General features: G+C 31.6%; 1 protein-coding gene across 4 annotated transcripts; it reads right to left on the reverse strand.

Annotated features, from left to right (window-relative positions):
* Positions 1-3,006: 3,006 nt before the first annotated feature.
* Positions 3,007-16,458, reverse strand: LOC139502526 (uncharacterized). Of its 4 annotated transcripts, none has more exons than XM_071292017.1 (11): positions 15,841-16,458; positions 14,273-14,407; positions 13,530-13,777; positions 13,156-13,319; positions 12,330-12,757; positions 10,511-10,644; positions 7,641-7,808; positions 6,746-6,879; positions 5,991-6,034; positions 5,336-5,618; positions 3,007-3,944 (listed from the first exon to the last, which is right to left on the reverse strand). In XM_071292017.1, the coding sequence occupies exons 5-7, from the start codon at positions 12,671-12,673 to the stop codon at positions 7,786-7,788; spliced, it is 501 nt and encodes a 166-aa protein (XP_071148118.1). In that variant the 5' UTR covers positions 12,674-12,757; positions 13,156-13,319; positions 13,530-13,777; positions 14,273-14,407; positions 15,841-16,458; the 3' UTR covers positions 3,007-3,944; positions 5,336-5,618; positions 5,991-6,034; positions 6,746-6,879; positions 7,641-7,785. The 4 variants fall into 4 exon arrangements, 3 of the variants coding, with proteins under 3 accessions (XP_071148118.1, XP_071148117.1, XP_071148119.1); XM_071292016.1 differs by having other exon boundaries at positions 13,150-13,319; XM_071292018.1 differs by having other exon boundaries at positions 7,641-7,858; positions 13,150-13,319.
* Between the last annotated feature and the right edge of the window lie 201 nt (positions 16,459-16,659).

The following is a 16,659-nucleotide window of genomic DNA, read 5'->3' on the forward strand; positions in this document are numbered from 1 at the left end:
AAGATGTTTTATTTTTCAATTGACAGTTAAATAATAAAATCTGAGCCAAAACGTAGAACTTAAGCATTGTCTTTAATAACTTGATGTAAATTCAATTCATTGTCCTTTAAATTACCGATTTTTGATTGGTCAAGCCGGGTGGATGACATTAAAAAAAATTACCCGCTAAGCCATTTAATAGAGTAAATTAACACCCTCGTATGATATTTTAACGTAAAGTATAATAAACTCGATTGTTTCACTTCTCTGTTGTCGAGCAACAATGTTGTCGATAACGATGTCTCCAGGCAAGTTTTGTGTTGTGTAGTATTTGCGAAAATCGTATTGTAGGTGAAAGCTTTAAAAACGGGTACAGTCCTTCCATACACCGAATATACAAGACCTATTGCTTATAGTATCTGAGATATGGACTTGACCACCAAAACTTAACCTTGTTCACTGATCCATGAAATGAGATCGAGGTCAAGTGAAAACTGTCTGACGGCCATGAGGACCTTGCAAGGTACGCACATACCAAATATAGTTATCCTATTTCTTATAGCAAGAGAGAAGTTAACATTACAAAAAATCTTAACCTTTTTTTCAAGTAGTCATTGAACCATGAAAATAAGGTCAAGGACATTGGACATGTGACTGACGGAAACTTCGTAGATTGGGGCATCCATAAACAAAGTAGAAAGCATTCAGGTCTTCCACCTTCTAAAATATAAAGCTTTTAAGAAGTTAGCTAACGCCGCTGCAATTTAAGGTGGTAAGAAAATGACAAATGACAAATTTTCTTACACACAATCACTCCTTGACTGTACAAATATAAGTAAATACAAATCATCTCAGAACTGGGCAACATTTGCAAAAGAGACCGACTCTAACAATCCATGAGAATTGAAGGAATATAGTATGAATAGACACTAACAGAAACACACATATATATCTACCAAGTTAAAAAGGAAAAGAGCTTTCTAGTGGTGATCTTTGGGCTTGGTAAACAACTTTGTAAAACCTTTGTATTTCGGATTATTGAAAAGCATGTCATGTTATTTTTGTATGTTGATTCTTTGCGATTTCTTTTTGTGACAGTTAAACCTGCCCTATGCTGGCACAGCCGTTTTATATACAGTTCTAAGAACTGAAATATGAGCCATTGCCCTTCTGTAGGAAGTTGAAAAGTAACTTAGGCAACTAACTGAACACCACAGATCTAACAATGCTAAAAAAAAAAACACCTTCACCTCAACATAACACGTTCCGGACAAAATATAAAATTATTCCCTTTTAGAATTCAAGAAAATATTTTTTCTTGTACAATCTTCAGGTTTATTTTTCTATTTTACTATTGGCAAACAAGAGGTGGCTGCATGGAAGACCTTATATACTGCTTAAATGTCACAAACTACCATTCATAAGCTTAACTCCAAATATAATATACTCCTTTAATAGAAGCCAAGAAAACTTTGAAAAAAGTGAAATACATAAGTCGATTAGACAGACGGAGCGGAACCTTTACACTTCATCTTGGTGAAGCAGGTAAAGTATGCTGCAAACTTTAATACTACTTCTAAAGAAAAGTCTTTGATAGATATATATCTTTATTTTCACAGACATGCTTGATACAAAGTTACATTGAAACTCTAAGTAGTACAATACAATATGTGATGTTAGAACAACTGGTAACTTTTATATGTAATAATAATTTTGGCTAAGTAGGATATTATTTATACTGTTGGCTATGTATTATACTATTATGCAAATTAGAGTTTCTGGGATATCATTATTTATCATTTTTTCCCAGGATAGACGAAACCAATTTCATTTTTCGTTTAGCCTAGAAAATATTTGCATTCTTTGTTTAACTGAATATAACATAAATTTTTAATTAATATGAATTTTCGAATAATGATTTTTTAAACTACTTCCCTACAAAAACTCAGAACAAGAAAGAACTGGGTCTTCCTTTTTGAAATTGGGATTTGTTGATCAAAAAGATTAAAAGGAAACAAAATAAACAATGAAGGTGTCAGAAGACATATTTCCATACACTGATAAAAAGATATTCGGTTTCTATATTTTTACTTGAAAAGGGGTGACAATTGGCTACATCTATTTTGGAAAAAGTTACTTCCAGATTATTCTCTAACAAGATACAGTAGAAGTGATACAAAATATATATGAAGAAAAAATTGGAACATTTTGGTACATTTTGTCCAAAGTCATAAATATAAGAAAACTCATAATAGATCCCAGCCTAGATAAGACCATGAATTTCAAATTGAAAGACCCTATGTATCTATGTCTTACAGTTATAATGTTACACCTATATGTCCTTTATGTCATATACAGAAGAGGAAATAACTAATATGGAGTTTCTAAATGGTTAGCAACAATATGTGTATTTATTGTTGTAACAAATTAAAAGACAGATCAAACCCTTCATATATTAACATGATTAATACCACATACAAATTTAATAACCAATACCAATATAATAACGAATTTAATACAAATATCAATTTTGCTGAATAACCTGTCAATAGAAGTAAGATGTGGTACACGTGCTAATGAGACAAATCACAATTCAAATCACAATGTGTAAATAGTAAACAATTATATGTCTAAGTACGGCCTTCAACACCGAGCTTTGGCTCACACTGAACAGCAAGCTATTGAGTGCCCCAATATTACTAGTGTTAAACAATTCAAACATGAAAGCATATTAAAGTCTTTTGTGTACACTTTAAAGAAAGCTAGTAGATATATGTAAAAATTATATCTTCAATCTATTTTGATTACAAAAAATGTCTGATTGGACAATTCTTGTTTTTCAAACTATAAAAACTAACATTTGTCTGCTATAACTAGACAAAATGGCGGAAAAATTCATATATGTTGCTGATATTGCATCTTTTAAAACCTGCAAATGTAATTACCATTTTTGGCTGACCATCATATAATTAACATTTGTAAATACATAATCTTTATAACCTAATTACAAAAAGTAAACAACAATACTTCTAGAATTAATACAGTTTAATATACTAATGCTTATGACTTCTGCTTACATTAACATGTGTATATCAATAGTGGTTAAATGTACATTATATAGACAAATAATTCATTGTAATATTAATATGACAGAGCAGAGCATGTAATGATTATATGGTGAAGGCAGACACCTTGCAGGTAAAAAACAAACAGGAAGACATTTTTTATAAACAAAAAAGATAGTACCTCTTAGATTCTAGAAATATTGTTGAGGAATTTTAACTTTATTTTATTCATTTATACCTCTTAATTGCTACCAATATGAAGATTATATCATGCCTGTATTCATTTCTTGCAAATGAAGAGTGCAATTGCTTCATACTGGCTGAACGCAAACAATATGAATAACATTACAAGCCTTATATTTATATTCTATTTGATCCAATAATAACTTTATTTCTTCTTAATGGCATAAAGCCAACAATGATAGTAATATCATTTATTTCTTGCAAATGAAAAGTATAATTGCTTCATACTAGCTGAACGCTAACAGTATGTATATCATTACAAGCCTTATATTTATATTCTATTCGATCCAATATTGACCTTATTTCTTCTTAATGGCCAAAAGCCAACAATATAATAATAGCTTGTTGACACAATTCAATAGTTACATAATTCAAAAGATAATTTCTTAAAGCTAAATGCCTTCATTTGTTCTTTGATCTGGTATACTGCAGTTCCTCTTTTCTTAAGTATAAAAGGATTTATTATGCATTTCTATTAGCTCTATTGATTCAAAAAAAAAATCATATAAAAGCTGTAAAACATCTTGCATCCTGATTTCCGTGGAAAATCCTGCTGAAGTCACGTTAATCATCTCACTGTAAACCAGCAATACTGCATACTTGTTACAGATGAATATAGAATTAGTCCCTTCTCTTTCTTTTTTTCTTTGTCTTAATCTTAAAATAGAATATCCAGAAAATTACTATCTCACAAAATAAATGGTAAACCAATAAAATCTCAATCGTTAAAGGAACATAATTTTCATAAATATCACTGAGAAATGAAGGTTTGAGATAAAATGCAATGCATTTTGGGAAAAAAATTGAAAATGCCTTAAACTCTTTTGAAAATATTTCATCCGCAATGATTTTTCAAATTGATCTATACATTGCTCATATGAAACTATGATATAAGTTTTATAAAAACTCTGGCAAGAGAGCACAAAAAATGTAATTTTCCATCTATACTACTGAAGGACGAGACCTATTCCGTTGAGCCACAACTCCTCTGACACCATACAAGGTCTGAAATATTTGCAATATAACGAATGAATGTATAATGTTTGTACTTTCTAAATATGTTTTTGAAACAATCTGTTTAACAGAAAACGCCAATTTTAAAGAAAATATTCAAATTTAGAGACCATTATTGATTGGTTTCTTAAACGCTTTCGTTCATGCTCAGTCGACATACTGTACACACAATTTAAAAACTGTTTTGGTTCAACACTTGCCCAATATTGTACCACGATTTTGCAGGCATCTTCTAGTATATTTAATGTTTTCAAGAGGCATTACTCAATAACATTATTAATCCTCGGCACTGATTTTTGAACTTATCCAAGACATTGCTAATCCTAACTTTGATATGAGTTTTATTATAATCAGGCAAGAATTGTACACTAAAGAGTTCCTTATACACCTTTTTCCAGTTCTAGTGGAAAGATATTCTTGATAAGGCTGATATTTGGTTGATGGTGAGACTATTCTTTCAATATTTTTAAACAATGAATTGAGATGTGATAATTTTTTGTGACTTCACTTTTTGGTATATTCTGAGTTCTGGCATTTTGAACAACCTTATCTAGAAACAGAAATATAGATTTCACCAGTGCAACGAGTGTGATTTGATATTTCTGCACTTAATACAGTCACAGTTTTTAAAATATTTAAAAAAAAATGAGGCTTGAAGAGATTTTTAAATAATCACAATTCAACTGTTGAGAGTGAACAAATATTATCATACACGATTTAAAGTGATGAAATCTGTTTCTCTTATGATTTTTATCCTTCCATTTCAAAGATTTGTAGAAAATTGTGTTCTTTATATACAACGTCATCAGACATGGTCATCTTTTAACATGACGTCACAAATACGAAATTCCAGAAGAAACCAAGAAAATTTTCCATCATAATAAAATGTCGACCAGTCATTTAACTTGCTAAGATATTTCACTAGTGAGGAAAAATATTTTTTTCACACCAATCAAGAAATGCGAAAATATAACAAAAAATAGAGAAACTAAGATTTATGTACTTTTAAGAAGTGAATGCAAAGGAAATCATACTTCTCTTATTAAGCCTTCACTTTCTAACATTTCAGTAATGCATGAAGGTCCAGGATCCTCTGTTTGCACCAGCTGTATTGGTATATCTATAATCTTGTGCGTTTCCAGTAAATTCGTCAATGGCCATCTGGTTATTTTGGGAGTGGATTTAGTTGGATTGTTAAGAAATTCCCTCCCCCATGTATATTCTTTGAAATTCAAAAACATCTCATTTTCTTGACGGCGTTTCTGACCATTTCAATCCTGCTATCATCGTAGTGCTGTTGGCATATTATAGGTATACCTATTCAAGGAAATTATATCATTAGTGTTATTACCTTCTGATGCTTTTAGTTTTAAGTTTTGTATGGCTTGATTGCTTTGTTTATATAATTGTTTTGGAGGCATTGTTATTATAGATTGACATAAATAGGCAGAACTTCTCCAGTTTGTATACTTGATACTTAAATATTATTGTATGTTAGGTATAACGCAGATTATAATGTGTACGAGCTGAAGCTGTCAGGGGGGTGTTCACCATTCAATCATACTTTACATTAGTACAGCTATTATTTTATAACATCTAAGAGTCCAACATATTTCTTGATATTCCTAACCGGAAGATTATATCGACAAAAGAAGAAGTATACTTAACAACAACATTATTTTCACTTACCTGTGTATTATATGACGTATTTTTTTCTTCCAATTTAATGTTTTCTATAAAAAAAAAACATTTCTCAGCAGTTTTATACTTTTACTTTGATACTTCATCCCTTATTTTTATTAACTTTGTATTTACATTGTATCACATATCAAATTTATTCGTTCATTGTGTGCTTATTTGTGTCACTCCGATTTTTTATTGAGTTAAGTCATTCCAATTGATATTTTATAGTGTGTCTTTCTATGTTGTGACGTTATACTACTGTTTCAGAAAAGGGAAAAGGATTGATACCATTAAAACGTTTAATCCAGCTGCAATTTTTTGCACATGTCCTAAGTCAGGAATCTGATGTTCAGTGGTTGTCGTTTCTTTATGTGGTTCATAAGTGTTTCTCGTTTCTCGCATTATATATAGATAAGACCGTTGGTTTTCCCGCTTGAATGGTTTTACACAAGTAATTTTTGGGGCCCTTTATAGCTTGTTGTTTGGTGTGAGTCTAGGTACCGTGTTTAAGACCGTACCGTGACTTACAATGGTTTACCTTTTTAAATTGTGACTTGGATAGAGAGTTGTCTCATTGGCACTCATACCATCTCTTCCTATATATATACGTATGTGTGCTGTTTGGTCTATTTTAACTATCTGTTTGGTTCAAATCAAGGTTATATACATGAATGCATTCATGCTTTAAAATCGGAATACAAAGCAATAGTAGTAAAAAAAATAGACATCCTTTTTTTTAAACCACATAGGTTGAAACTTACCCGAGGAATAGTGTTATCTCCTGTTATATCTAAATCAAAAAATTCTATTTGGTTTTGACCAGCCTCAGGCAACCAAGAATCAGTTGAGAATTTCCTATATTTCAAGTAACATGGTAAGGACGGTCACAAAAGAGCTTAAAGTAAAAACAAAATATCACATGAGTAAAACAAACTAAAAAAACGTTGCTCGTTTCTGGATCCTGTTTGCTTCTATTATATTAGGTTGATTTTCTAGGCATTTCACTAAGTATGAAATTATAGTCAGGGTCATGTCACATGTGACAGATGGAAACTTCTTACATGGCATCTTTATATAAAGTATTGAGCTATGAACCATCACTTTCATCAGATTAACATGTTATTATCTTGCAATCTGAGACTCTTTGTCAAGGCATACAATAATTTCTGGGAAGTATTTTATTCATCAGACTTGGAAAAGGTATCAATAAGTGAGAACCTTAATTAATAATGAAGATACTCTGATAAAACTGCAGGTGTTACCGCAATTACAAGTATAGATATGGGATATTCTAATATGATCTTCTCCAACATAACGGTTCCTTTCAATATTTTTTTTATCTGATATTGTCGGTTATTTCCCTTATTCTTGTGGCTAATTTGAAGAAAATCTGATCAAAAATGCTCTATTAGTATTAGAAATCAGTTTTTAAAATTTCAAAAACCCCTTTCCAAAAAATTGATGGTTCAGTTCAGATTTTTCTGATTATTCCTAATTTTTATTAAAACTTCATTATCCAAGTGATAAGTGTGAGAAAAGTGCAATCATTTCTAAATAGTGTGTACTTTTGCTAAGTATTTCTTGCTATGAACTGTTACATTTTAAATATGATTAATTTATTTATAAAAGAGACTCTAAGCTGTATAAAATACATACCAAAACTGATGTTGGAAGGTATGGAATGACATCTAACGAAGAGAAGTGTCTAACCATGATTTGACATCTCGTACACATGCTAACACTTTCTGGTGTGGTTTATCATGAAAACTTGATTCTATTTCCTTTCGTAGCTGAGGAAGAGTCATGGCATAAACCCGTCGTAATCTGTGTGAAATTACTGAAAATCGTTGATCAATGTCCTCATGTGTATGTCCCTTCAAAAGGAAGGACAAATAAGCCTAAACAACAACAAACTTGTCAATAACTAAGACATATTCTACATATATATAGAAGAAGGGAATATTTGTCTATGGACAGCAACCCAGCAACAAATAATCAAATCACAAACAAGCTACTTTCCCTAGTGACTCAAAAAACCTAACAGCGCATTATATACATGTTTTTGAATTCAAGGATCAAGAGTACAAAACTATAGGTTAAATTAAACAGAAATTTTTACATTTATATTGTACTGCTACATGCTTATCCTATTTGACCTTCCGATTTTTTAGGACTGTGCATAGATAAACTTACAAGCATGTTATGTGCAATAAGTTCAGTATGGTCATATTATTTTGCTATTATACAATGCACTAATAGCAATTACTGGTATATATAACAAGAGTCTCACAAGAGCATACATCACTCACCACTAATATTTTGTGTTAATCAGTATCATTAAAATTATTTTTGAATGTATGAATGTGTACTTAAACATGCCATTTTAAAGTTATTGCAATTATAGTGTCTGCAAACTAGATCTAACAGGAAATCATTGAACATATCTTTTTTTTCTAAATGGGCCAACAAATATTTAATCTTTTTGTATCAGACTATCAAAAATATTTGCGTTGGTTTATCTGACATTTGTCTGAATACACAGTGTTAAAACGCATTACAAGTAGAAAGATAATATCATAAGGAACATGTGTATTACGTATCAAGTTGGTGGGACTTCAACTTCATCAAAAACTACATTAACCAAAAAATTTAACCTGAAGCGGAACAGACGGACGAACGAACGCACAGAAACACAGACCAGAAAACATAATACCCATAAAAGGAACATAAAACAACTCTTAAGCCAGATTCCTTTGTAGAACAAGAGTCTTAATCACTACTGTTGAAGACAAAGTGTAAAAGTTTCAACCATATATCTGGATATATATAAATATATATATATAACTCGTCTAAACATCAGCCAAACAATGTTAGATCTGTAAATTGTTTGTTGTTCTCTCGTCGGGATTAGAACCCATGCTATTGAGATATCGTGACCCCAAATCGCCTGCACTGTAACCGGTGCGCTAGACCACACGACCACCTGGGCTTCATTAAAATGAAGCTTTCAGTAGCCGGGTGTTACCTTTTCACGTCAGTTTTAATCTAGCGTACTACAGTACATGATATATAAGGCATGAAGATGTTATTTACAGATCTAACATTGTTGGGTTGATGTTTAGACAAGTTGTATATACAATACGTTCACAGCCATGTATCACCATCACTGCTGGTGATCCGATGGATAAATCTGTTGTAGAGTTGTCACTGGTTCAGACGTACTTATAAATATATATTTACAATATTGCATCAATACTGATTTTTTCCAGATTGTAACATAAACAATAAGCTAAAAAAAAAGTAGAGCTAAAATCAAGATAACATAAGGGACAGGTGTGTATAGCCAATCTGTTCATTTGTTTTATCCTCCATATCAAGTGAATACTAAATTCTATGTTGTTTTTAAATTAATGAAGCTAATTCAACTTCTGGAAATCTGCAAATCGGACTATATTCTAATGTCAATGAACTAGTTCATGTCGGCCACATAAATGGATATTTTAAAACTTCAACTTGTCAAATATATTGATCTGAAATCTACTCATTTGTATCATTTGTATATACATTTTAAAACAATTCAAAAATTGATAATAAAAATTATTATGAACATCAGTTCAGTGTTATCATTTTTGACACAATTACCCTTTCCAGACATCACACTTCTTACAGATATGTAAATAACTTTTAAATTTTGCATGCCTTATCAAATGATCATTATTGTTTGATTTGACACATTGTTTTTGCAATCTGGTAGAAATATTGTACAATAATTCTTATAGGATTTGCATATAAGGGAATACGTTGATCTGATTGGTCGAGTTGATCTTGACTTTGGTTATTTTTCGATAGACGACGTGCACCGAGCTTCTTTACGTAACCAATGTAAACAAGATGGCGGTGATAATAACAACGACGTTATTTTTTTTTTTATTTTCACTGCAAGTTAATCGTTAAATAAAATATTACACATAAACTTTTGTTTGAATGATAATAAGAGTTTTTGCAGTTTTATTTTTATCAGACAGCAATTTGCATTGAGTACATATTTTTGCGTTAACCAACAAATATATGCATGCGCCAGGCCGTTAACCAACAAATATATTCATGCGCCAGGCATATTCAATGACATCAAAATACAATTTACGTGTAATAGAGGTAACGAGTGTGAAAAAAATGATATTCCTTATCTCCAATTTAAAAGAATTATAAAGATTGGACGCCTTTTAAAGGAATTTATTGGTGTATAAACTGGACCAAGTCACTTACAAACATATCACAAAAGTCCTTCGGCGTTTAATCCTATAATATAATAGACCATAACAATCGCTGTGGTGAATAACTCAATGTTTTATCTTTTCCTTTTACCTAATAATTATCAAACCAAATTTAAATTCATAATTATGAGATTTTGTTGTTTCAAATCCAGATAAATTTTGACAGAATAAAAACTGATTAAAATGTTATGGTGACTTACTGATCATCTTATATCTTATTACTTGGATAATTGATAATGTACAACTGTATACCTTTGGTGAGTCCATCCCTTAAAGTGTGGAATGTTAGTCTTTGACTGATCCATTCCATAATGATAATACTCATCACTTCCTTCAATTTCATACATGCTTCGTCTTTCTTCGTGTAGTAGTCTCTTCTTTCACTCCTATGAAATAAATTAGCATATGCTTCACAATCAGGTATATATTGGATCTAAACTAGCATTTAGTTGGGTTTGAGTGTTGTAGTTATAAAGAAAGTGGAGTAAAAGGAATGTACTACAAAATTGATTGAGGCATACAAATATATTGCTAAATTCATATATAACAAAATATTTGAGAGGAAAATCTCAAATGTCATGTGTAAACAAATTAAATTAGAGGCTCCGCCACGTTGTCTTATTTATAGTTTATTGTATGGTATTCTCATTGGAAAACGAAACAAAAAAAGACAAGAGGCTTTCAGAGTGACAGCAAAGCAATTATTTTAACAATTATTTGTGTCCTAGCATTTTCAATATCACAAATACCATAACTCCTGAACTGTTAAAGTAAAAATCGTCTCTATTAAACTCGACATCCATTTTGTTATCAGTATAGCAACATTTTTGAAATAGCTTTTTTTGTCAAATGTAGTACAATTAAGAGACATTTATAAACTTAAACAATTAAACTAACAAAAGTAATGTGAAGTGTATCATATAAGATTTGGTTCAAGGGATTCAAGTTCAATGTTCAGTTGAATAACATCACCTTTGTCTATCAAGGTGAACTTTCAAAAAAATTTCAGCTGATTTTTTTAACAGCATCTTTTATTTTATGCATCTATAGTTTGACCTTCATGCATATGTTACAAGGATTTATATCCTTTGTCTAAAAGATCAAAAGTATTCTAAGGTATATGAGATTATTCAATCAGATATGACAAGGTTTTGGATTTGAAAAGCCTGAATCACTCAGCTGTAATATTTTGTGTATCAATGATTATATTTTTTGCTATTTAATGATTACAAATATGCACACGCTGTTTTCATTTTCTTGAAATTATAGTTTTTACAAATGAAATGGAACATTTGTCGAACAGCAAATCATTAGAATTGATTTTGGCAAATGTTGAAATTAAAATAGCTACACTTTAACATTTCAGTGTGGCAAATATTGAAAGACAATTATCCACGCATGACTGAAGGAACATGGCCTAAATAATATCCATGAAAAAGAGATGTGCCAATGCTAATACAACTACTTACCAAATCCCATTGACTTATCACAAGTAGTTGCCTTTAAACAAACCTAAACACAAACTAATACATGTAAACTAAGCAACATTTCAAAGTCAAAATTCTTCTGACAGAAATAAAAGAGAAGCAAAAACAGACAAACCTGAATCAAAGTTGGATGGTCTGTGTTTCAAAATGCATGTAATAGTGACATGAATTAGACTTGGTACATCAGGGTGTTGCAAGGTGATTTGATGAAAATTGTCACATAAATATTTTAGGAGTGATGATCTTTGCTCCTCGGTAAAATTCCTAGTTTTATCAGTATAGTCCTCACAACTGTTCGCGGGATCTCCTACTTTTGCCATTAATTTTATGTTTTTGAACAATTTGGAATATATTTCAAAATATCGAGATGCATATTGCTTCTATCCAGCATTAATTTTGAAAATTCGCCTTTAGTAAATGTCTGTGCTTGCTCTGATGTATCTTTGGGACAACATAGAAAGGTTTGTGTGTTGTTTGTCCTTTGTTGATGAGTTTCATCAATCTTTTGAACATTAGTTGGAGGCCAAAAACTTGCCTTTTCCCACCTTGCCCTTTAATGCAAATATTTGGAATATCATATTTACCTAGGCCACAGGCTTGGGTGCAGACTCTCAGCCACAGACTCGAACCAATTGCAAAAGCCAGATCTAGACGAGTCTAACTTCTTGGGGGATGATACAGTAGGAGTAACAGTAGTAGCCATGATCTCAGCTCGGAACTTGGCTGTTGCGTCGGCCCTCTCTTTCATGTGACTTAAGAAGGCTGCATCCTGCTCCTTCATTTTCTGTGCATGTGTCTTCTTCTTGCCTCCCGTGAAGGAAGGAGGCATCTGTTCTAGGGAAATAGTCGTATGAGTTGCTACAGGATCTTCACGTCCATCAAGTACCATATTGATGTCGGCAATGTCCTCGTCATGCCTGTGCTGCATGTCCTGCGTTGATTCCTCATCTGCAATTGAGGATGAAGCATCGTCTACAGTAGCATCAGTAGCAGAAGTATTTTTTCCTTTAAGCTGAAAGTACAGAAACAAACATAATTAATAATTGAATTATTGAACGCAATAATACTGAAAACAATGAAATGTTTGAATTATACCTATGTATATGTCAAAAATGAAATATCAAATAGTATTTAAAATTTATCCAAACTTAAATATTTGTTTATTTTTAGCTTTGATCAAAATTGAATAAATACATCCATTTATTTGCATAATACTTGCATGAATAAATACATTCAGCTATTTGCAAATTACTTGCATGAATAAATACATTCAGCTATTTGCATAATACTTGCATGAATAAATACATTCAGCTATTTGCATAATACTTGTATGAATAAATGCATTCAGCTATTTGCATAATATTGCATGAATAAAATAAATTCAATTGTTTGCATAATACTCACACTTACAGGCGTCTTCTTCTTCACACGGTGGATATATGGCTTGTGAAATTAAAGGTTATCCAGTATCCACTTCTCACGGTCAGTCAGTTCGGCTCCTGGTCCAGAGGGTCGGGCAGCCAGTTTACCATACCTCGTTCGAACACTGTCGTACCAGGTCAACAAACATCTAACTGAAAATACAGAAAAGAAAAGCAATGTAATTAAAAGAAACATATAAATGCTCATATATCTCATAATTAAATTTCATAACTAAATCTCATACCTATCTACAAATTTACACCCCAAATAATCTCATAACTATCTTCACGTGTTACATTTTACATTAATCTAAACATTTAACATAAAAAACATTATCATAACTAAATCCCATAATAACTTACTATCTCTGGATAAGGATTATCTATTTTAAATGGAAACAATCTGTTTATAGCTGTTTGTAGAAGTGCTGAGGCTGAAGTTATTATCTGCCGTCGCACGATTTTTCTATAGGACGGGACTGTCACGTGGAACGGTTTCTAACGGATTGTTTCTGTTGGAGTCGGTTCACTGTCTGGTCACTGTCGGGTCTCTGTCGGATCGCATTCGGCAACTTCGGGATGCTGTCTGGACAGACTCGGGCTGTTTTTACCTGGCCAAAGATATGAATCAGATTAGAATCGGATTGAGAACGGGATAATCGGGACAAATTCGGCTGAACACGGCTGAATCTGGACGCTTCCTGAACAATATCTGATTGTTGTCGTGATTAAATTATTTTCTTTACAAATTTTAATTAAAGTTTGAATTTCCATCCACGATTCACAGGATCTTGATCAGACTTTTGACAAATTTTAATCGGGAATGGTCCTGTCAAGGACGGCAGTAAAAATCGTGAATGTGTGACCCCAGCTTAAATGGTATATTATAACAGTTTCTTACATATTTAAAGAGGTTAACATCGTAAGCTGTAGGACTGTTTTTTCCTGAGGCCCTTAAGAATATACATGTATTACTTAGGTGTACACACATTTTTATATCAATTTGTAGTCAATGTTCAGTCAGCTCTTTAATTTCAAAGATTAGTACAAAAATACTTTAAAGTTCATACCAAACTACATGTTCATTCTCATAACATTCACACTACCTTGGAAGCTATTTCTATTACTTTATTCTGCATGACCATTAACATGAAAATTGCTTGAGGACGATGTGCAGAGCTCACAATTGTTCACATTCACACTGTTATCATTTGTCACTGTACATGTACAATTTATAGCCTCTGAAAAAAAATCTATAGTATTATCATTTACATCTACTTTACATACCTAGTACGCACGTACACGTATTTTGAACATAGGCTAGCTAAATATATAAAATATACACATAACCGTCACACTATAAAAGATAAACATGATAAAGACATTGATGGACATCCATCTCTTAGCAAGGGTCTATTTTATCGGCTTCGGTAAAAAAAGCGATTTATATAGAGTTTTGCTATTTTGCCGGTCTTAAAACAAACAATTTTACAAACAATTAAGAACATCCTAACCGCAAATGTTGATGTGCGTGAAGAAAACCTCACATATAAAATGACAATTCAAGTATTAATGGACAATACAAAAATATAAAATGTATACAGAGTCACATCTGACCTGATGTCTCAAAATAAAATTCCAATCACGAAGGTCAGTGTTCCTCATACAGAATGCACGATATCAACTGGTGATGAAAGACCAAGCAAAAAAAAAAAGATGCATGAAGAGTGGGTACAAGGATGGGAGGGGCAGCAATGAATAATTAAACAAACATTTGAAAATCTAGTCTACTCAATACAATTTTTAAAAGTATAACTATTTTTATTAAATTTTAAGTCTCAGTTAATGAATATGTGAATTAATATTAAATAGTTTTATCTATTTACTCTCATAATACACAGTAAATAAATTAGTGTCATATTAACTTTAAAGATATAAAGGTCAATTATTAAAGGTCAAAGACTATAAATTTAGTTTTTACTGTTATCCGAATTATCTAAAAAATATTTATGTGATTTATTCTGTAAATGTTATTACATTTAATACCAGTATACCAAAATAATATAAACTGCTTGAAGTACACAATCATTAACATTCTTAACTTTGTATGTAAAAAGTCTTCAAATCGTTAACTTCCCATGCAAAAGTAAAAAACTGTAAACTTCCCATGTAAAAAGTCATAAAACTTAAAGATTCTTATGTAAATAGTGTATATAAGGTTGTTGTGTTATGATTGTTAATTAAGTTTCCGTTTATTTTTTGGTGGTGGAACTGTTCGACATACGAAATTATGGTTATCCTATATCGAGTCAAAGACTAAAACATTATTGAAATCTCAGCTAGTAGCCACATATATCATTATATATGAAAAACTTTAACGCAATTAAATATTGTTTTTTTTTCTTAATTAGTTAAAGTATGACTGTATCTATTCGAAATAACATCAAATATGTGATCCACACTTCAATTTGAAAGAAAAAGATATTACAGTCATTCTTTCAACATTGTTCAAGTATAGTTTTCAATTATTGAAACTTGTGCGCACAACTTTAAAGCTTGTGCCCCAAGCGCTAGCCTGACCACTACCACCTAGTCTCTAGACAAATTTTACCAAATATTGAATTCGAATATATAAAAATTAATCGATGAATTATTTTATACCTCGACTACTTACCCACTGATAATTGACATTTTACATTTAATTTAGAAGCGACAGAGTTATCCGGTCAACCAAGGATTCCCTAGAATCCTATCTCTCTTGGTCTCTCCATAGTCCCAAACCAATTCTGCATCTTTTGGTATATTAACTTTAGACACCAAGAAAAGTTTCTCACAACTTTTTCCTTTTGAATTATCATGCATCACAGATATAAGTTTAAAACTCGGAAACTGTTACGAATGATTGAAATATCGTGCTTAATTTTCCTCTTTATTAAACAAAACTCCACGCTTATTCCTTTTTCCATCTAACACTAAACTCGTTACAGGATCAAATACTGCTACTGGGGGCAAATTTTTCTCTGTATATTCCTTCTCGCGATCTTCATTTTCGGAACTTGTTTGGGGATGAAGGTCAACAGCCTCAGTTCGAACATTTACGTTTCCAAGGTAAATATATTCAAATCAGTTCTTTTAGCTGCAATGACAGACGACTTCACTGATTTGACAAAATCCTCAATATATGGAATAATTACCAACACGTCCCTTTGATGGCGATTTATTTCTTTTAATATGGGATTCCTAGGCATTTAGTGTGCCGATTTTCAACACTTATGTACTTGATTAAGCCGACGTTCATAGTTATCTAATACACAGTTTAATTGACATGTCAGATATAATTTAGTCGTTGTATGTTGAAAAGTTTATACAGTGCTGGTCTCGATTGTTAAGTTAATGCATATATATGAATCATTATGATTAACAAACACAGGATGGGTTTATGAAATCATCCCGTTAGTTTTGCTGTAATAAAATTTGTGATCACAAAAGATAT

This window comes from Mytilus edulis, chromosome 14, assembly GCF_963676685.1.
Source record: "Mytilus edulis chromosome 14, xbMytEdul2.2, whole genome shotgun sequence".
NCBI lineage: Eukaryota > Metazoa > Mollusca > Bivalvia > Mytilida > Mytilidae > Mytilus > Mytilus edulis.

Bases quoted from the DNA above. Each gene is read 5' to 3' on its own strand.
- LOC139502526 (XM_071292017.1), bottom strand. From the start codon at position 12,673: ATGCAGCACAGGCATGACGAGGACATTGCCGACATCAATATGGTACTT. The intron at 10,645-12,329 runs GTAAATATGATA...TTTATTTCATAG, and splicing joins CACCCAAGCCTGTGGCCTAG to GAGTGAAAGAAGAGACTACT. The intron at 7,809-10,510 runs GTATACAGTTGT...AATTTCACACAG, and splicing joins AAGGGATGGACTCACCAAAG to ATTACGACGGGTTTATGCCA.